This window comes from Telmatherina bonti, assembly GCF_933228915.1.
Source record: "Telmatherina bonti genome assembly, chromosome: 4".
NCBI classification, from domain to species: domain Eukaryota; kingdom Metazoa; phylum Chordata; class Actinopteri; order Atheriniformes; family Telmatherinidae; genus Telmatherina; species Telmatherina bonti.
The window spans coordinates 26,402,734-26,423,986 of NC_136622.1; the positions used below are offsets into that span (position 1 = coordinate 26,402,734).

A 21,253-nucleotide genomic window follows, 5' to 3' on the forward strand; every position below is an offset into this window, starting at 1 on the left:
ACAAATTGCATGGGGATCTGTTGTGCATAATGATAATAGTGTCCACTATTTATTTCTTAAATATTTCAAGGATTAAATCATCTGACATTGCAGACTTCTCAGTTTTTCATCAAGTATAAGAACAGGTGTCCTCTCCAGGCATTAAGTCAGGTTCACTTGGCTTTTTTTTATGTTTACATAATCATATTTTTTCACATTAAATGCTGGTTAAATTAAATGTCATTCAAATCATTACTTTCAAGGAACCTTATGACGGTATCGCAACAAAACTAGTTTAACTTGAAATGAATTCCTTCTGTGTGAACATTCTTGAACTGTCCTACTTCTGCCTTTCCTTCTGTGATCTCATTTACTACATTTGACAGTCTTTGTCTCCTTGTTTTACTTAGATGTAAGCCCATTGTGTCTACAAAATAAAACAAAAATAACTTTATAAGACGAAAACTTCCAGTATTGTTCTAATGTCTCATGACACCAGCATCAATCTATGTCATAAGAATTTTAAAATTATAACTACATAAAAACAGCACATGGAATCAAGATATCAGACAGTTATGCAAACATTGTTTAAAGTGTGTACAGTACTATCTGTCACTTGTTGGTGTGTCTGATAAAGTGATCCAGATGTATGTGTGGGTGTGTTGGTATTTTTTATAATGAATTCTGTGTTAGTAGGGTGTGTATGCACTGGCTGGTGATAGCTTTTGCTGTGCTTAGTGGGTCAAGGCTGGGTGCTAGTTGCAAACACCCCGTGATCTGATATTTATGGTAGAGGAACTATAAATAGCTGCTGTATGTGTGTGCACCAAGAAGCCCACGGACTATACTAGTGTAAAAACTACCAAGGGACTACAGTCATTTTACTTCAGGTAAACACCTCAGTCTGAAGAAATAAACAATCAAGTGATGAATTTGACTTATTAATATTACAGGCTAATATACTTTTATAATACTGTATGCTGTATCTTTAAAAGCTACAGCATAGCTGTTAAACGTCTATGCTGTAGTTCTTTGACATCTTTGCTAGTTTTAAGATTATTGTGTTTGAAATGTTGACAGGCAGATACATTTGTGTGGGTTTTAATCTTCACATTTAGATTATGTTTGGAAACATACACTGTTAATTCTCTATAGAGTATGCATATAAAGTTAAAAAGGTTTGGTGGCATAAAAAAAACCTGCACATGATTAACTGCAATATTAAATTGTTATATTCAATTTCCAAAGCGTATGTGAGAGCTAGTAAACAACTGCATCAGTGTTGTATTCAGGACTTCATATAATAGTTCTCATGTCCAATTTCTAATGGCCTTGTTTACCTTTTTGATGCTTAGCAATCCCTTCTGCCTTTTTTGGAAAAACAGATGAGCACAGAAACAGAAGATGATTTTTATCAGTCAGAAGATGATCTGGACGAAGATGAGGCAACGCAATACATAATTGAACAAAGTCTGGTTCAGTACAGAAAACTTAAAGGATTAAATCCAAGGTTAAAATCAATCCGACTTGTTTAAATTTATAGCTTTCTATCATTTGTGTATCTCTTGTTCATTGTGTGACTTCTGATGTTGTATCATTACTTAACAGTGATCTGAAACCCAGTGAAGACCCTGATGAGATTTTCAAAGCTATCAAAGCGGGTAAGCAGTCATTTGTTTAGCCTCTCAGGGCTGATTCAGATAATTATAAGAATCATCAGAAGTTCCGATACGATGACCTGTCTTCATATTTAGGGGATGAGATGGCACTGAACAGGCTGGTAGTGCAACCAGAGACTCTGTCCAGAGTTGATGAACGTGGATGGATCCCCCTGCATGAAGCTGCAGCTCAGGAGGAGAAAAAAATACTAGAGATAATCTTCTCAGGTAGGAATGACAAAAATGTTTATTACTCTAAATAATTTATTTTTTTCCAAAACAATTCTGTTACATGTTGCATCACTGCCGGGAGTTTGGGTTGCAGCATCACCCTCAGGAGCAGCTCAGTGTCGCACTCTGAAGGGTGAGACGCCTCTCTTTCTAGCTGTGGTCCATGGACACAGAGAGAATGCTACATTCCTGTTACAGAACGGTTGTAGCCCAGATGTCCAGAATGATGAGCAGGATTCCCCTTTAGTGGCAGGTATCTCAGCTAATCTCAACAAAAAAATTCATTGAATTTTACAAATGTAATGCCATGTTGTACTCTAGCATAGCATATTTCTAATTCTTCTCTTTCTCCCATTGCTACTCATCTAAAAGCTATTCTGAATGACCTGTATGATTTGGCCACACTTCTGCTTCGTTACAATACCAATGTAGACCAAACAGGACCGCTAAACAGGACAGCTCTACATGAGTCAGCCTTTTTAAGTTTGGAGAACTTTGTGTATCTGTTGTTAGAGTCAGGTGCCAATCCAAATGCACTTGACATAAAAAAGAAAACTCCACTGGCTCTGGCTGCACAGAACGGACATCTGAATGTGGTGGAGGTTTTGTTACAAAAAGGTAAGGTGAATTATATGTTAATTATATATGTATGTGTATATATATTTTACCACATACCATATAGTTTGGTAAAGGTAAATGCTATTCAACACAAAATAAATAGTGTACAAGAAATTCCTATGGACATAGACAATGTGTTGTTAAATGTATATTCTTACTGTGTTTTATTGTTTTGTAGGAGCCCATGTGTGGTCTGAATCAGACTCCGGTTCCATTTTGTTTGATGCCGCAGCATCAGGAAACCCCGACATCATCTCCTTGCTCCTCGACCACGGTGCGGACCCCAACCTTCCACTTTACAGCGGGCACCTGCCAATTCACCGTGTGGCATACCATGGACATAGATTGTGAGGAGCATCTGAGTTCACTTTCTCACATTTTAAACAAAGCTTGCAGTAATGCTGTGCTCTCACATTCAATGTTCTCTGACAGGGCACTGGAAGTCCTCATTCCTGTGACGGATCTGCATGCTGTGAAGGAAAGTGGGATGAGTCCTCTACATTCTGCAGCTGCTGGAGGACATGCCCATTGTGTGGAAACTCTGCTCAAGGCCGGCTATGACCCAAACTTTATGCTGCACCCAAAGGTGCGCCGTGGCTACGATGATGAGCGTAGGTCTGCCCTCTTTTTTGCTGTGTCCAACAATGACCTTCAGTGTACCCGCTTGCTGTTAGAGGCTGGAGCAATGGTGAACCAGGACCCTATCAGCTGTCTGCAAGTAGCTCTCAGACAGGGGAACTATGAACTCATCAATACTTTGCTGAAATACGGTGCAAATGTCAACTACTACTCTCGTGTCAACACCACTCACTTTCCCTCAGCGCTGCAATATGCCCTAAAAGACGAAGTTATGCTCAGAATGATTCTGAATTATGGTTATGATGTCAGGCGTTGCTTCGACTGTCCATTTGGTGACAATTCTCATGATTATGCTCCTTGGACTACCACAGTCATCAAAGACATGGTGGTGAGGCAATCCTTTCTGAAAATGATATTGTTTAAAGATTGAAGGCTTTCCTTTGAGGTTTTTCTTTGACTATATGGCTTTCTTTTCCCTTTCTAGTTTTGTGAGGTGATAACTGTGTCATGGCTCAAACACCTATCTGCTCAGGTGGTGCGCATCATGTTGGATTACACTGACCATGTTTCCTTCTGCCCAAAACTTAAGGACACCTTGCAGGAACAAAAACAGTGGCCAGAAATATGCCACATTCAAAGTAAGAACTTCTTTTTTTTAACATGTCAGTAAAGATGTATAAGTCATTCGACCCCACTGATTTAGTTGGTTTTTTCTGACTGGCAGGAAACACACGGAGCCTGAAGCACCTGTGTCGGTTGAGGATAAGGGAGCATTTCAGACTTCTGCGCTTGAGAGCTCCAGTTTTTATCAACTTCCTTCCTCTTCCTTCAAGGCTGAAAGATTATCTACGCTTCAAGGAGTTTGATGTTTACAGCAGGGGCAGCGTGGTTCACTCCTAGTGAAAACAAACATTTAAAAAAATTCCACTGTATCATTTTTATGTAAAGTCAAATAAGTGCCTCACAAGTGTTCGGTAGCTTCTGTCTCATACGTGTTTCATGTTCTTTACAAAAAAAAAAAAAGTAATATTGTTATCATAAAACCTGTATGTAGATTTGACTGTTTTTCTGACTAGTTCAGAACCAGGAAACTGTATTAATCTAGAAGGCAAATAAAATGTTGTGGAATGTGAATATCCCCGGGAGGGGTTGGCACATTTGTTTACAGAAAGTCTAAAGAAACTTTGAAGAAGGCAAGTTTTGAGATCTGCTGCCATCTTATCACCACCTTGTGGTAGAATTGAGTATTGCAAACTGTTTTCACCTTTTCAGTTTTAAGCAATCAGTGTCACGTGTTTAAGTATGGCATGGTAAAAAAAAACAAAAAAACAACAACAACAACAAAAAAAAACATAAACTCAAAGTAACACATAAAGTATTATCATGTACAAAGTAATTATTTAAAGTTAAACATGCATAGTATCTAACATAATCCTTTATATTTCGCTGTAGTCTGCAATTTATGAAAATAAAGTATTGTGAAAAGTTAGATTAACTATTTCCACTCACGGCCGTCCGGTATTCCCGCTCACTTTAAACGTCCCATCGCCACATCCGTTCCAGCAGTACCAATGTCGGCCGCTGGGTGGCGCGGATTTTCTCGTATGTAAACAGTGACGGCAGCGTTTTGCAGTGGAGGAGAAGAACGTGTACGTCATTTTCACAATGGCGGAGGCTGGGTGAGGAGGAGAGTGTGTGTGTAGAGCGACGTCGTAATCGTCAGAGCTATATCGCCCTCAATACGCGCACGGTGCCCGAAAATGGCCCTGAATCCCAACACGTTGGGAAAGACGGACTCAGAATGTACTGCGACGGGGGATCTGCACCCGGAGGGCGGCGAACCCCAGAAGAATCCAGCCGCCACCTCGGCCATTGCCAACCAAAATGGCGATCAGCCTGGATGTGGAGACAGTGTAATGCCCGAACAAGAAGCCCCTGAACGGCGGAGGAGCGTGCAGGCGGATGGTCGGAGCTGCAGCAGCTCTCCTTCGTTTGCCCAGAAAACGAGCGAAGAGTTGCCAAGGAGAAATTTCCAAATCCCGAGGAAGACAAGAGAGCGGAAAGGTGTTGCCATGTCGCTGCTGTTGTGAACAGAGCCTGTTCTGTCTTTCATAATTCTGCTGCATGTCGCTAGCCTGCTAGCTAGCTGCTTGGTTTATGCTGGTTATCTTATTCCATCGTAAATATTCACCCACATCCATGTTGTGATGAAATTACAGTCATGGCAGTGTAAGCACACGGATTGTCTCGATATGCGTAGCCTTGTTTGCAGACATAACCCCAGCTTTGCTGGGTAGCTCAGGTTACCAGTTTGCCAGTAGCCAGCAGCGTTGCTGGAGGCGCCTGAAAGCGGCACTTTTGAGGGCTGTCCATCTGAAAGCATACCCTGTTTGGGTTCTACATCTTTTTGTGGGACCATAGTCAAAGTGAACATTGCGTCAGGAGTTATGGGTACCTTTCTACCATCACCTGACAACATGTGGAAGTTTGTGTGACCTCAGTGAAGGGCAAGGCTTATAATCCACCCCACCAGTCCACCCAAACTGTTCACAGCCGTGCAGCCCACCTCCATCCCCAGCTTTTATTTCGCCGGTGTTTCAGAGCATCCCGTAGATTAAATTCTTCATCTGAGCACGTCCCAGAGATGACCCCATCCTGCTGTTGTGTGTTTGAAATGTGGTCCACTTAAAAGTTTTGGATGGGAGATGTTTGCTGCAAACGTCAGCTGCATTTTTATGTGGAGAGCTGAGATGAAGTTGTTGGAGTATTCAGTATCCGTCTCTTACAAGTAGGTATGTGCAATATTTGCCCCCATAAAATGTCTCATGTTGTCAGCTGTGAGGCAGACTTGACTGTGTGTACTATGGTCCAACTTTATCCTTTTGGCTCACAGAGGAGATTCCTACTGCCTGTTACTCCATAGCTGGAAGCTGTTCATGCTTCACTCAGGTTGTCTGAAATCAGCCAGAGGTGGTTTCACTTGTTTGCATTTGTTTAGATTACCATAATATGTAAATCAAGTCAGCTAAGATGCTTGACTTGTGTGCATGCTGTTGATGCAAGTGATGTGTAGTTGCTATTGTTTATATATTGCATTCTTCTTTTTCTATTTTTCTTCAGACCTGATTGAGGAAAGAAAGACAGCAAGTGTGTTGTACCATAAGCTGTTTTAGTGTTTTATATTTTCTTTTTCTGTTGCTGCAGGGCAGGAATAGGTTTGCAGAGCTGATGTAAACGTACATAGTTGGGGTTTTTTTTCTACATACTGTCAGTTCACATCCTCTGCTTGATGTATTGCCTGTAAAAACATCCTTTCCTTGTTGTTCATCAGTCTTTACTTGTGTACTGAAGAATCATACACTTTAAAGTTTATCATCTTCTATGTTCAGCTACATGTTCTTTTACTTGAGCTTTGACTTCAGTACTCATATTAATGTGGTTGTGTCCAACAAGTTTATATAAAAAGCTACCTTTGTTGTCATGTCATCTTCCTCAACTGGTCGCTATTACTGCTTATAATGCATATTAACTCACTGCTTGATATTTTGTGTGCAGGTTTGTATCAGTTCCTACCCCCTGACAGTCGGGAGTTTGAGGACCTTGTGAAGATTATCTCCTCGTTTTGTCTCGATTCATCGTCACGAGGAACTTTCTCCTACTGCAAAGCCCGACTGATTCACAATGAGCTGCTGGAGAAGGAGGTTGGTGATTGTTTTTGTGTATGAAGCTGTGCAAAATTCCCACAGCTGTATATTGACAGATGAATTTTGAACTTGAATGTGTTCATTATCTTCCAAGTTGCATGTCTCGAGATGCTTTAGGTTCAGACTTCTGTGGCTCATTTACTGTCTGTTGCTTTCTTGTGACAGTTCATTGAGAAGCGGAGAGAGATGAAACAGGAGGGGCGGTCTGAACAAGAACTCGCAGAGTCGTACTGCTTCCTTTTTCCAGACAAATCCAAGGTTAGCCAAGTCCCACTCACATACATAAAGGTCTGAAAATGTAAAATATATGTTTGATCTTTATGTTATGCTGATCTGTGATTTATTTTGCCCTGTTCTGTGTGCAGCTCCAGTGGATCTGTGAGAAGGGTTTGTCAGTCGGACACTGTAGGATTACTACATTAGGAAATCCATCAGTGGGTAAGCTGGTCTCTTCTGTTCTGACCAGACGGATTGTGACTATTAATTTTGAAATACAACAGATCTGTATTAATATTTTTATCAGATAAACAACACATCTGAAAGAAAAAAAAAAACAAAAGACAGCAGAAAAATGAGTAACATGCCGAACATCCATTAAAAGAAAGAAGACTTTGATTTGACTCAGTTGTTTTCGATCAGTAGCAAGTATTAATAAGTAACTGACATAATGCCAGACAATTTTTAGTTGGGATTTCCTATAATTTGTTTCTTTTGTCATTTCAGGTGTTTATCTATCCAAATATTCAGATTTATTACAAATCAATCCTTTTGAAGTGGGCTCATTTGGAGACATGATCATATTTAAAGTTATGAGGGTAAGGCCATCTTTGCCCCCCCTCCTTCCTTACATTTATGTATTTCTGACTCTTGTTAGACTTTAAGGATAATTATGTTTTGTTTTCCAGGGCCGCATAAAGCCCATCCACGAGAACATGCCTAAAAATGCAATTGAACCTTCGCCCAAATTCGACTGTCACTTGTCCAAAAGTGCCAACAGAGTCACGTCATTGCTGTCGTACAGAGCTTTTGAACTCACACAGGTAAACACAGACTTCACTTATCTATTATTTTTTCCAAATATTTCATGAATTGGATGCATTTCACTGAAGTATTTCTCTGTCTTGCAGCAATATTTTTTTGAGTTTGCGTTTGATGAGATCAAGGCACGGCCCAGGCACGTGTGCCCATACGCTGTGGTTTCCTTTCAGTACAAAGGCAAGGAGGCTGCATCAACTCCTATGGCTGCACACAGGTACAGTATCCTGCAGGACATGGTAGCACTGAGTATGCATTTTTAGAAAGTTTGCAAGGCATGCGTAGGATCTTTAGCTGTGGTCTCTGTTTCTAAACTGGTTTTCCTCTTGCACAGGTTTAACACCATTTCCCCTGAAGGAAGTAGAGGTAAACCTTTTACCTTACATTTTTCATGCAAATAAAAATAAACAATCTCACACTTTTTCCAGTACTACAGAACTGCATTCAAAGCAATCCATGTTTTAAAATGGATTTAATGCAAAAGGATTTTTGTGAGTTGGATCTTTTGACCTATTTGTGCTGTTGATGCCGTTTCAGGGAAAAGCTGCTACACCGTGTGGAGTGGTCCGCTAGTGAACAAGGATCAAGAGTTATTCCCGATATCTTTAAGATCCTTCTCACGTCCGTACCTTCCTTTCAGACTGTAAGTAAACAATTAGTCTCCCACATTTCTTTTCGTTTTTGCAAAATCTGTGCAGTGTTATACATTTTTTTTCTCTGTTAATCATCAGACACTTTTAGCCACAAAGACTTTTTTATGCTGACCTTCAGCCCTGCACAAAACTTGTATGTAAGAAGATGGAGATAGAATTTACTTGTGCAATATAGTTACTGTGAGGAATTTGTTATGAATTGCCGCCTGATAAATGTCCTCTGTAGGCCTGAGAAGTTGGAGATGAACCGGGGCATGCAGTTGGAGCAGGTGAAGAGAAAAATCCCCTCTGTGCTTTTCTCCTGGGACACGTACAGTATATCCCGAGAAGGTTAGTTTGGGTCACTTTTAATGAAATAGCAGAAATAAGCTCTGACCATGTCGGCAGCTGCACATTCCTTGGAGTTATTTCAAAGTTTCACGTTGTAGTTACATCTGTCTTGTTTTTATATAGCATACAGAATGTAAATGGCCTCACAGATGAGTTATGTATTTCAACCTTGTTATTTTTGCATGCAGTCATGAAGTGTGGGATGTCCTGCAGCCTATTTGAAGTGGTGGATGGAAAAGGCAAAGCAACTAGTGGCAGCTTGGCAGCTCTGATCAGCAAACTGGAGAGGGACCGGATGGTGAGTCACATACCTGTCATTGACCAGGTTCTCATCCAAGAACCTCCTAGAACTGTGTCAGCAAAATAAACATAATTACCCTTTGTATACAATAAAAGTTGCTATGGATGTTTTGGGGTATTTGTGGGAAAGCTTGTTGAGATGGGACAAAAGCAACCATGTGACAGAAGGAAACTGGATTTTGTTCCAAAAACAATGTAATGAAAACTTTCTTTCCACACTTTTTTTTTGCTAATATTTTGTATTTTCAGTAACTGAATAAAAACTAATAGGCTCAGCACCATGTAGAAGTTTACACATGTCTAAATTAAAGCTTGTGCTGGTTTTGGTGAATGCTTATATGTTGTTGTTTCTGAGTGCAGCGTCTCCTCTTTCTGTGCAGGTGCTGGTGAAGTCCTTATTTGACAGGGGCTTTCTCTTCCTGTTGTCCTCCACTCAGATGGTTGAGTCAAAAGGTGCCAGAAAGCTGTTTCTCTGACATACCTCTCACAATTTGCTGCTGTGTCAGTTTGAACCACCTACTTGTCTTGCCTCCGGTGAAGGGTTCAGATTTTAAAAGGCTGCTGTTTGTTTTGTAGAGCGGCGAGGGCGGATTGAGAAGAAGCTACAAGCATTATTCATCTTTCAAGAGTCAAGAATGGTTGTCAAGTATTGTAAGTAATATTCATGGTTTCTACATCCTTTTTCTGACAAGAGTGCCTTAAAATTTAAATGAAGTAATCTTCATCGTTTCGTCTGGTACTCCAGTTTTTTTTGCTTTTGCTTTGATAAAAGGTGCAAACCTGTTCAAATGGGTTGTGTATGACGCTGACAAATGTCTTTCCTTTTAGTATCAAGACTGTTGGAAGCAGAGCCGTTGGCCGTGGAACGTCAGCCAGCTATGATGTCCTCCATGGAGACATTCATCCCTGCATTGCACTATTCCCTGTTTAAGTTGCGTCCAAACCCAGGCAAGGATCTGAGCTCTGGGGTGGAGCGCCAGGCCACCGATTACCTAACTCGCATGGATTCAGGCACGGTGCGGCCTTTCATTCTGCCTGATTACAAATATAACATGGACGAAAGGACAACTCCTCTTCCAGTGCCCAGACCTAAATTTAACATGGATGCTGTGCTTAGATCTTATATTCACAACCCTGCTAACTATGTTCTACCTCTGGGCAAGGCAAAAGATATCATTGAACGGATCCGGAACCCTGCACCTGTACCCATACCCGTACCCGTACTCGCACCTGCAGCTGCAGCTGCAGCGATACCTACCCCTGCGACAACTCCTGCTCCGGCCCCAGTGGAATACAGCCCCGTTTCTGATTGGGGTGGCTCGGACAGGGGCTCAGACAGAGCAGAGAGACCCCCAGAAAAGCAGCCTCAGGAGAGGCCAGCTCAGGAGAAACCACCCCCTGACAGTAACAAACGAAGGCCTGGTGTGGCCCACTCAAACGGCGCCCAACTGCAGCCCAAATCCCAGGTTGATTCCCAGCATCCACCCCAGAAGGTGCGTCTTTCCCAGAACGAGTACGACAAAGACAAAATGAAGCAGCTGCTTAAGCTGATCCAGCTACATAAAAAAACTCTAGGGAATGATCCAGAGAAGGACCGGGGAGAGGACGGGGCCTGGGACCCCAACAGTTTAAAAAGGAAATTTGAAGGAGATGAAAGAGGGGGCATGAACAAACACCAACGCACAGATCCCTTGAGCAACGGGGAGCCCAGTAGAGGTGAGAGGAATGGTAGCTACTTCTGCAGGTTGATTGAAATTGTTTAATTTAATTTCTGTTTGCCAAGCGTTTTCTTCCCGCTGCCCTCAGTGTCAGTTTCCTCTGAAGGAATGAGTGTTTTATTTGCTTCTGAACACAATACGATTAGCTCTCAGTAATTAAATAACTTGCATGCAATTTTAAACAGTTTTGTTTCAAGGTGTTTGCATTTTTTATGCTCACGCAGGCGGCCATTTATTTTCTGTGAAAAATGCAACGGAGACACAGACGTTGTAGAATTTAATGACTGAATCCTGAAAAGAGGGATATATTAGAAATGGCACATTCTCAATAAAACATACCTTTCTTTCCTGTGCGAAAAATGAAAGTTTAATTTCAGTTCTTAAAATATTTATTGCCTGACTGAACCGTTGTAGCTGGTGCTGATTTAAAAAAAAAAAAAAAAAAAAAAAAAAAAAAGTCTATCCATAAAACCAAATTTAGTAAGTAACTCTAATTTTTGTGTGACTTGTTAGTGGCCCAGAGTGATGACATCGGCGATGAGATTGGACAGAATGACAGTCTGACGGCGGTGATGGAAAGCATGGGCATCTATGACACGGACCTGAGGTCCCGCAGTAACGCCAACGCCTCAGCAGTCAATGAGACTCAGCGCCTTCTTAAAATCCTCCTGGCCACGCTCAACAAAGCCGTAGGTTCCGTGTCTGTGCAGGGAAACCACGGTGAATCCTCAACAGGCGCAGGAACTGTGGAATCCGTTCTAGCTGATCCACTTTTCGGGAAACAAAACGAGCCGGCGTTGCAAACAAACTACACAGAGGTGAGATGTAAACAGCTGATTCTGCTGCGGTTATTTCTGAATGTTTTGCTTTGCATTAAATCTGATTATGGTTGCAAAAAAAAAAAAACCAAACAAACCTGCTTGTTCTCTTTTCAGGAGGATATGGACTGTAGCCCTGGCAGCCCGGCCAGTATGGGTTCCCCACTAGAACCAATGCATCCAACAGACATACCAACAGGGGATATCCTCACCAATGAAGGTACCTCAAAGCATTTAGTTTACACACTGGCTTTTGCTCTTGTCGGCATATTTGGATGAGGTTAACAAGACATCACTGTGACAAATTCCCTGTCTGCTTTCTTCCAGAAAAAGCACAGCCTTTTCTAGAGCCAAAACCCGAGCCAGAGCCTGAACAAGAGGCCATGGAAGCAGCAGAAAGCGAACCAGAGCTGAAGACGCCTGCAGTTTCCAAAGTTAAAAAGTCCTCTGCACCTGTTTTAACGGCTGTGGAGGAGATCCCCTTCAGGCCTTCCATCAGCCTGGACACCATCCTAAACCAGGAAATGCACAGCCTCACCTCTGACATTAAAAAAATCATGCAGACTCAGCACATTAGCTATACCTCGCAACTACACCCACGGTTGCCCCCGCGCAACACCTGGCAGCCCAACAGCTCTTTCTCGGACTTTGTTGTACTCTATGTTTCCCCCGTCCCTGTCCAGGGACATGTCGATGCACTGTGCGAGAAGATGGACAAGTTGATCCCAGCTCCACCTGCTCCTTCTGAGGTCACCTCACCACCTCCCCCAGCGACAGCATCTAATCTTACAACCCCACCCCCTGTGCCCGTCCAGATGTCCAAAGCTAAAACAGAGCCCTCGCTGTCAAAGGGCACCACCTCCTGCCAGAGTGGTAAAACAAGCAGCAACAAAGAGACATCATTATGTAAAGCTAAAACAGAAGCTTCATCAGCAGAGTTAACAGGAGACGTTTATTCCCCTTCTCATGTCACACCAGACTCCCCAGAGCTAAACTCCCAAAACCACAGCCGTGCTCCTGGAAGCGGGTCCAACCTCCTGGCTGGCAGCCTCATCGGGCAGTTGAAACCGGAAGTTTTCAGCAGCTTGGTGGAGATTTTTAAGGACGTCACCAAGAACACAGTTAAATTCTACATTTACTCTGGCGATGAGGGGGAGGAGAGCACAGTCTGCAAGGAGATTAAGGTAAAATATCATGTTCCAAATACAATTTTAGAGGAATGTTGGTAGATTTAAGGATTTAACTTTTTTTTTTTTTTTAATTAGTTACAGGTTTGTTTGGGTTTTATTTTGTATTTGTCAGAACCAAAGTTTAGTCAAAATCCTGCCGCAAGTCCTGTCAAAACCCAAAGATGTTAAATAAAAAGGTGTTTCTACGTCAAACTAAAACAGATGAGGCATTCTCACCAGATTATTTTCTGATTCTGAGCAAATATATTGTTGAAAAGTTACTTTGAGACTGTTTTGAAAAATCATAGTTTCATAGTGTGCTTCTTAGATAAGTGTCTGTTTTTTACCCCGTATTTTACTGGTTGGGTTAAATAAGCAATCTGAAGGTGTCACTGTGGACTTATGGGAAATGATTATTTCATTTTTTAAATTTTAATCTCCCAATTAAATAGAATATAATTGTCAGAATATTTGAGTTTGATCAGAAATGTGTGTGCTTTTGTCGACATTACTGCCTTCACTGTGTAGTTTACATCCTTGTTTTTGCTCTTCTTGCTGTTTTATTTTATTTCTTCAAGTGAAGCTGTAGAGAGAATATACATACACCATCAATGGGAATATGCACAGCACTGACTCCTCTTTGCTCCCATGAGTTTCTGTCTTAAGTGCTCTGCTTTCTTTCTGTTTCTTTCAGTCATTCATACTTTAAAATGTAAGACTGGGACACAGTCATCTGTTCATTTCTAACAATCACATCTTTCCTGCCTTTTTCAAAGGAGTACTTGAAAAGTCTTGGCAATAGTGAGTGCAGCTCACAGACATTTCTAGAAAACAGCGGCAGTCTGGATAAACTGCTCATCATCATTAGGAATGAAGACATTGCTGCTCATGTGCACAAGGTACAGTCCCTTTCTGTTACTCTGTTTGTTTCTCAGCTTTATCCGTTACTCAGATAAACATGGAAGAAATAGCAACTTTTTCATGTATTATAGACTATAAGAATTTTTTTTATTTGCATTTTGTTACGTTATCCGTAGTGCAAAAGTTTCAACCACTAAAAGGTGAATATGCCAGAAAGAGAAGAACACTATTGAAGAGAAAAAAAGTCAATATTTGCTTTATTTCCTCATAACATCACCAGCACTGCAAGGTACACTTGCTCACAATTTATCAAGATCCTTGGCAGGTCTGTTGTTCAAGCGTCCTCGAGAACATTGTTTGGGATTTAGGCATTCATTTGCCCATTTGACTGAATGTAATTGTAAACTGAATCAATTATGTTTAGATCGGAGTTCTCGGGGGGTTGGCATGCCAGTGGTAATAAAAGTTACATCGGTCTTTTGCTCAAGATGGCTCTTTACTGCCCCTTTTTAGCCATTATATACACAACAATCATGGCTTTTCTCTGTTAAAACAATATCATTCATGCAGTGGTAGCTTTTCAGACAATATTCTTTATGGCGTATTTCAGACTTGCTTGTGAAATCTATGCAATAGCCATGATATATTCAATAATATTTCAGTTCAGATGTGACCAGGTAGTTAATCAAATAAGGGCTATCTATATAGTCTTTGTAAGGTCACATTTTTGTAATAACAACTCTATTCAACTGTAATTCATAACATGACAAGCACACAGTGGTTTGTAAATATATTGGCAGAGTGTGTGTGTGTGTGTGTATGTATGTATGTATATATATATATATATATATATATATATATATATATATATATATATATATATATATATATATATATATATATATAATATAAATATGTCTGTGTGTGTATATCAACACTGTATCAGTGTTGATAAATGTTAATGGGACTGATATAGTTAGTTGCTCTCAAGGTACGACAATAACATGTTCAGTAACTGACTGATTTGAAAGCAAAAAATGTCTTTTCTAATAAAAGGATCAGTGAGATGCTTCCTCGAGGGTTTGGATAATAATCTGACTTGACTAAAAGTTTGCACAATACCAAGCATGAAATGAAGAAGTGAAACAATAACTGTGAGCGTAGCATCATACAGAAATGACTGGATAAGCTTAATTTGTAAAAGTTTCTTCTTGTCACACCACAGATCCCAGCTCTGGTGTCTCTGAAGAAGTTGCCCTCAGTAAGTTTTGCTGGCGTGGACACTCTGGACGATGTGAAGAACCACACATACAACGAGCTGTTTGTCTCTGGAGGCTTCATTGTGTCTGATGAGTTCGTCCTCAACCCTGATCTCATCACACAGGGTGAGTTTTGCCTTTTTCTGCAGGAGCTTTAAAGCTCCTCAAGCAGGAGACACTTTGCACACTGCTTTATTAACATAAGTAAAGTGATGCCTTTTCAGATTATTACATGAGCCCCATCTTAAAATTGTAGCATTTCTTTGCTACAAAATTGTATTATTGGTCATATAGTCAAATCAAATCCTGGCATAATGTAGGAAACATGATCAGTTTATGACAGAATGTGACTTCACTCTTCACATTTGAAATATGGATGGGTCAAACCCTTAAAAACAGGTCTCCTTGTCTACGTTAGTCAAATGCTTTAAACCAGGAAAGGAGCAAGTTGGATGGATGATATTTTAAAATGCCACTGCTGTTTGGCAGTATTTTTATGTAGACAATAGAAGTGTGCTTGTGTGTAGGTTGTATCAGATCAAAGTATATTTTCACAATTTGAGCAACAGCTATGATATATGGAGGTATATAAATGTAAACTTTAGCAGGATCAGTTCATCTGTGCCTAATTTGACTGATTTCGAAGTGTTATCTTTCCTTTCAGACTAGTCATGTTGTTAAAATTTTCTTACAATCGACCATGAAATTAGTCGCTTGGGAGCTTTTTGTGCAAAACAACAACATAATTATACAATTTACTTTTGCATTAATTTAGGAATGTGAAACCAATTGTAAAACAACAGTGTAGAGGTTTGCCTACAATAGAACATATTAGAAATAGGTAAAGCTAAAACACAGAGGTGGGATTGAAATCGAGGCTACAGTGACGATTATGCCATATGTCGGATTTTCTGGCCTTTTTTTTAATTGTTTTTCTTTTCCATCAGTGGTTATGGTAATATTCGTTAATTAGTGTTGGCATTTGGGGAAAATTATTCCATGTGAATTGAGAGTAAATGAGATCAATGTACATTATTTAACCCCAGAATAATAAAACTGGTGAAATGTGATGATCTATAGGTGTGAAGAGGTGGGGCCTGCTGAAGCTGGACATGACTTTTAACTCATTTCTGCTGTAAGGTTGCAGCAAAACTACTTTAAGTTTGGTACACACGAACATGCATCTTTCTGTTAAAATCAGTGCCTCAGTCAGTAAGGGCCTCGACAAGGACGGCCCCAATAACAGCAACCCCACAAACACTGGGGTTAAAATAGAAAGTGAAAAAGTTAAAAATAAATGAATAATAAAAGATAAAGTAAACCTAATAATAAAAGAAAATAGTAAATAATTAGTTCAATAAAAGGGACAATTTTGAAAGGTGTATGAAAAATAAAATAAAATAAAATAAAATAAAATAAAACAATGGAAACAAAATAGAAAATAAGTTGTGTTTAGAAATAAGCAGTAAGCCCACAATTAAAACAGGTAAAATACATAAAATAAAACAAAAGGTAGAAATCTTTTGGGCCGAGTGATAAAAATCTTAACCTCAAACCTTAAACCCTGGAACCTTTTGATGGTCGCACATTGTGGTACGTTTTCACCACCGATGCATCTCTGTGTACTGCTTTCTCCAGATCGTTTGCGGGGCCTGCTGAAGTTCTTGGAGGAGCAGAGCACTCCTGAACACCCCTGGCAATGGAAGGTGCACTGCAAGTCCCAAAAGAAGCTCAAAGAGCTTGGGAGGTGAGAATCTGTAGATTTATCTGAATTATTTTCACATCAAAGTCTTCTGACATATTGGTCACTGGAAAATACGCTGTGTGAACTGTTAATCTGCGTTCAAACTTTAAGGTTAAATACTAACGCCATGGGACTGTTAAACCTTCTGACGGCCTATCAGAAGAAGCATCTCGTGGAGTTCCTCCCTTACCATGAGTGTGACACACAGTCGCGTCAGGCTCCAGATCTGGAGTGCCTGATCAAGCTCCAAGCTCAGCACACACAACAACGGCACCTTATCTTCCTCACAGGTATCTTCTTCCATCTGTTTTCGTTGAGGTTTTTCTTTTTCCTTTTGATTTCCCCCTTTTTTAGTTCAATAAGTCCTGTGATTAGAAATTATGACGGAATTATTGCTGTTGTGTTCACAGCTGTCTTCGCTCACTGACTTGTGTCAATTTTCTCTTTAAACAGAGAGGCCATTTGAAATGTTTCTGCAATATTCCAGAAATGGAATAGTAATAGCGAGCATTGATGATGTTATGAGCGGCTTCCACAGTCTGATTGGATCCATTAATCAGAATGAGCTTCCAACACCACCATCGACTGGTGAGTAGCATCGGCCGCACCATTAAACACCAAGAAAGTCTAGATTTAAATTCTTTTAAAATGGTGATAACATCTCTCTTTCTGCTTTCATGTTTCTTTCTCTGCCCTTTCCTGCTCTCCTAGTAGTGAATGATGAGTGTGTGGAAGAGGAGGATATGTCATTAGACTCTGATGATGGTGAGCAGCCAGCTGCATCAGGTCGCGTACAACAGAGCCAAGATGGTGAGAAGGAAAAGCCCCCGCTTCCGCCGCCGCCAGAGATGGAGGAGTTCCGTCCTCCGCTACCGGACCAGCAGGTCACTCCTGAGAGCACTCCGTCATTGTCTGTCTGCAGCACTCTTAAAACAGCCATTTCTCAGTTCAAAGCTTCCAACCAGATCGGCATCGGCTCTTCAGACATTGGCAGCTTGTCACCAGGAGGTTTTCCTGTAAATCCCCACCAGAGCTTCCTGTGTTCTTCCGCCTCATGGTCATCCTACACTGGCTCTTCTAGCTACGTGGCCTCGCCAGCCTATCCCGCTTCACCCTGCAGCAGCACCCAGGAACAGGAGTACCGCCCCCCAACCACAACTACCCCTGCGGTTCCGACGCCACCCGTCATGCCTACAGCAGGACCTTTAGTCAACCTGTCTTCCCTCCCCCTGGAGGTCAAACCTCCCCCGCCACCTCACCTCATGATGCTGGGTCAGACATATGCATCAGACACTGGAGCTGCTGGGACCTCTCCACTCCCCACTACCCTCCACAGTGACACAGCCCAGCCAGGTTATGCGGCTGGTGTTCCTAAAGGTGCCAATGTAACCCCCACACAGCCGGACAGGACACTTAGTAGACCTGGGGAGGGTGTGTGGGGGGTAGCAGGGACCAGTACTTGTGAGACTGCCAGCAGCCTGGGTGTGGTCACATCTACAACAGTAGACCCCAGTGGTCTCCCTAAAACAGGGGAAATGCTCTTAGGCAGTACTCCTGGTAGTCAGGGGGGCAGGACTCAGGTAAATTGCTCTGACAGCCTGAGAGCTGTGGTGGGCATTCCCGCAGGGGCCACTAGGGGGGGCTCTGTACTCAGACCTAAACTGCCTCCAAATCCAATGGTTGGTGTGGGATATGGTAGTAGTATAGGTGGCATCCCTGGACAGATGAACCACGGGCCTATGCGGGGCGCTTTGGGTCCTGGTTCTTTAGGAAGCTACCGGGGCAGAGGAGGCCCTCCAGTAGGACTTTGGCCAAGACCAGGACGAGGACATGAACTTGGGGATGGTACTGGAGGTGGGCCCTGCTCCTGGGGCTACCCAGCAGGCAGGGGAGGGCCACCGAATTACTACACGGACTATACATATTCTCACAACTATGCTCCTGAATAGACAATCAACACGGTCAAAGGGGCAATGCAAACAACTTAAACCAGAGACTATTAGAGCTGTCTGAATGTATATATTTCCTTGTCATAAACACATTGATTTAAAACGGTAAATAAAGATCCTGGTTTTCTACAATAATAAAAATTGATACTGGCAGTGCTGAGTGTCCTGCTGTCATGTAAACTGTACACTCTTTCCATGTGTGTTATTTGAGACCCTGTTCAAACCACTATATTTATATTTGCCAACAAATGTTAATGGCCTTCCAGCTTCTCGGAATTGATCATGTTATTTCTGTTCGTTGCAGTTTTGAAACGGTTTGTGAACACAGGGAATGGCTGATATTTTTTTAAGGAAAAAAAAAACTAGTGAATGAAATTTCCCTTTTGCTGTTGGGTTTCTTTTTTTATTTTACATATTTGGTTGTCCAAAATTCTATTAAATAAAACATTTCAAATCTTGTTTGATGGCTTTGATAGTGTCAAGCAAACCATTTAAAACCCCCACCCCCCAATTTCACATTGGAAAATGAGAAATAAATAGTCTTGCAATCTCATTCACTGTAGAGGGATGGCATAGATCATTTAACTTGGGCCTACTTGTATAATGATCTGCATTTAATCTGTTTAGATAAAATAATTGTGTAAAATGTGCTGATTATACAAGGCACTGGGCACTGCAGTGGAGAGCAGCTTAACCTAGCTGTGTAAACTCTTTTGCATGTTTGCACTTGTTGAAAAATGCATTGTTTAAACGTTTGAGACTCCATGCTGTGTTCTTCCATTTCTTCAACTTCATAACCACTGACATTGTCATTTAGGAGGACCCATGTCCTCGGGAGGGTTATATTCTATTAACTCAAACTAGTAGAGTAGTTGATGAAAAGAAACACCAGAGGGTGCCATCTCCCCTTGATGTGGGGAACAGGTTGATGTTTAATTCACAAATCATTTAACAATCATTGCAGCTGTGCTGTTGCTAGATTTCCAGGAAAGATTTTCTTTTTGTATCTTTCTCCTCTCCCCTGTCCACATGATTAATACAACCTAGAATACCCACTAAAACGCAGTCAGGTTGATTAAAGTGGAGCATATGTATTATCCAGAAGATCCTCAGTGATGGAAGAGAAAGCATAGACATAACTCACTGATTTATGCAGATTTTTAGTTAGCTGAAGAAGACACAAATATTAAATCAAATTGTTCTCATGACAATGTTTGAGCTGTGCCGAACTTCACAAAAAAATATTCCAAAGGATTACAATCAGTTTGCTTTTGAAGGCTTTTGAGCTACTAAATAACTTATGTAACTGTCATCAAACTTAAAAATGTGCTGTTTTACAACATCCTTAACAATCTACATACTTGACATCAAACTGCACTTTGATCTGGTAAAACAGGACAAGTTCATGTATTGATGCATCAGCAAACTGTAAAATAACAGATCTGCTAAAAAACTACCATTTTGGTTTTTTGGCTGAGAAAATCGCTGAACGAAGAATCTTAACATTTTCAATGTTTACTCATTACCCAATTATATTTAAGATGAAGGACAAAAAACTGTCCATCCATCCATCATACTTACAGAGTAAGCATAATGTTGTCAGTGACCTAGCAGCTGCCAGAGGGTCACTGACAACCTTCACCCCATCCTGGAACCCATCTGCTCCCAGCGATCCTCTGCCTCGCCTCCTCATGGCTGTGGTGTAAGGTGACATGGACAGTGTGCAAGATGACTCATGATTTAAGATTAAATGTGGTTAAGCCCACTGGGGATTAGTGTACTTTTTTAGATATCTGGAAGGGCATAACTCAATCCATCAATTAGGAGCCCATGCCAGTGGCTGCTAGGCACAACACAGGATACACCCTCAACAGGTTGCCAGTCCATCCTATGGGTCATAACTCAACTTGATATAAAGTCAGTGTCTTAGTGCAGACCCACTGGTCTTAGCTACACCCTTTTGCACCATAATTTTGTAAAACATCATTGGGATATACAGCGTAAATGTATATCCCAATCTCTACTATGGGGTGTACCTTTTGCATTATCCAACTGTGTGTCAAAGAATTAGACACATGCTCATTGCATGAAGTCCAACAGACTTGTGTTAAAGTTGTTGTCAGTGTTTTTGTTTGCCATTTGTGTTATAATAGGTATATAAAAGTTTTTAATTTGATGCTTCAGAGACTAGATTTTATGGATGGCTACATGTAAAACGTAATAACAAAGGAACTTCCCAGAACAGAACGCCTATGGAATAAAAATAAGACCTAAATGTTGAGGAGAACAACGACAGGAGGATGTTGTTTAAAAAAAAAAAAAAAAACTGGTCATGACGAGCCACACTATAAAACTTAAAGTACTTGAAGTCATTGTGCTTGTCAAATCCTATAATACCCAACTAAATTCTACTTACTACAGCTCTGTAAGCACATAACAGCCCCAGAGAGGATGAGCCAGGAGACTTTTCCTAATGTGCTGACTGGCTTAGATCAGGGTGTAGCTGGGCGTGCTCTCATTTGTTTGTTTGCAATGAAATATGATTTATGGGCACATAGCACTCATAGGATATGTTCCCTACAGTGCTCCAAGACCAGATTTTTGTTTGACATGTCTGACATCCCACTGCTTTATGCTGCTTTAAAAGT

The 21,253-nt window shown here is 41.1% G+C and overlaps 2 protein-coding genes across 7 annotated transcripts; both read left to right on the forward strand.

The window, feature by feature from the left end:
* Positions 1 to 772: 772 nt before the first annotated feature.
* Positions 773 to 4,445, forward strand: asb14b (ankyrin repeat and SOCS box containing 14b). Of its 3 annotated transcripts, none has more exons than XM_079238734.1 (10): positions 773 to 869; positions 1,335 to 1,489; positions 1,588 to 1,640; positions 1,734 to 1,865; positions 1,963 to 2,121; positions 2,241 to 2,486; positions 2,665 to 2,833; positions 2,919 to 3,453; positions 3,550 to 3,703; positions 3,790 to 4,445. In XM_079238734.1, exons 2-10 carry the CDS (start codon positions 1,365 to 1,367, stop codon positions 3,963 to 3,965), a joined length of 1,749 nt encoding a protein of 582 aa, XP_079094860.1. In that variant the 5' UTR covers positions 773 to 869; positions 1,335 to 1,364; the 3' UTR covers positions 3,966 to 4,445. The 3 variants fall into 3 exon arrangements, with proteins under 3 accessions (XP_079094860.1, XP_079094862.1, XP_079094861.1); XM_079238736.1 differs by having other exon boundaries at positions 2,382 to 2,486; XM_079238735.1 differs by having other exon boundaries at positions 774 to 869; positions 1,365 to 1,489.
* A 303-nt stretch (positions 4,446 to 4,748) lies between these two features.
* tasorb (transcription activation suppressor b) lies at positions 4,749 to 19,325 on the forward strand. Of its 4 annotated transcripts, XM_079238802.1 has the most exons (24): positions 4,749 to 5,129; positions 6,621 to 6,766; positions 6,935 to 7,027; positions 7,135 to 7,207; positions 7,493 to 7,584; positions 7,675 to 7,809; positions 7,897 to 8,021; positions 8,139 to 8,170; positions 8,342 to 8,447; positions 8,684 to 8,787; positions 8,976 to 9,085; positions 9,468 to 9,540; positions 9,664 to 9,738; positions 9,916 to 10,803; positions 11,319 to 11,623; positions 11,741 to 11,843; positions 11,951 to 12,496; positions 12,602 to 12,807; positions 13,569 to 13,691; positions 14,879 to 15,038; positions 16,551 to 16,659; positions 16,768 to 16,946; positions 17,110 to 17,244; positions 17,368 to 19,325. In XM_079238802.1, exons 1-24 carry the CDS (start codon positions 4,826 to 4,828, stop codon positions 18,603 to 18,605), a joined length of 5,460 nt encoding a protein of 1,819 aa, XP_079094928.1. In that variant the 5' UTR covers positions 4,749 to 4,825; the 3' UTR covers positions 18,606 to 19,325. The 4 variants fall into 4 exon arrangements, with proteins under 4 accessions (XP_079094928.1, XP_079094926.1, XP_079094927.1 ...); XM_079238800.1 differs by having other exon boundaries at positions 11,951 to 12,807; XM_079238801.1 differs by having other exon boundaries at positions 11,951 to 12,807; positions 17,371 to 19,325.
* Positions 19,326 to 21,253: the final 1,928 nt, after the last annotated feature.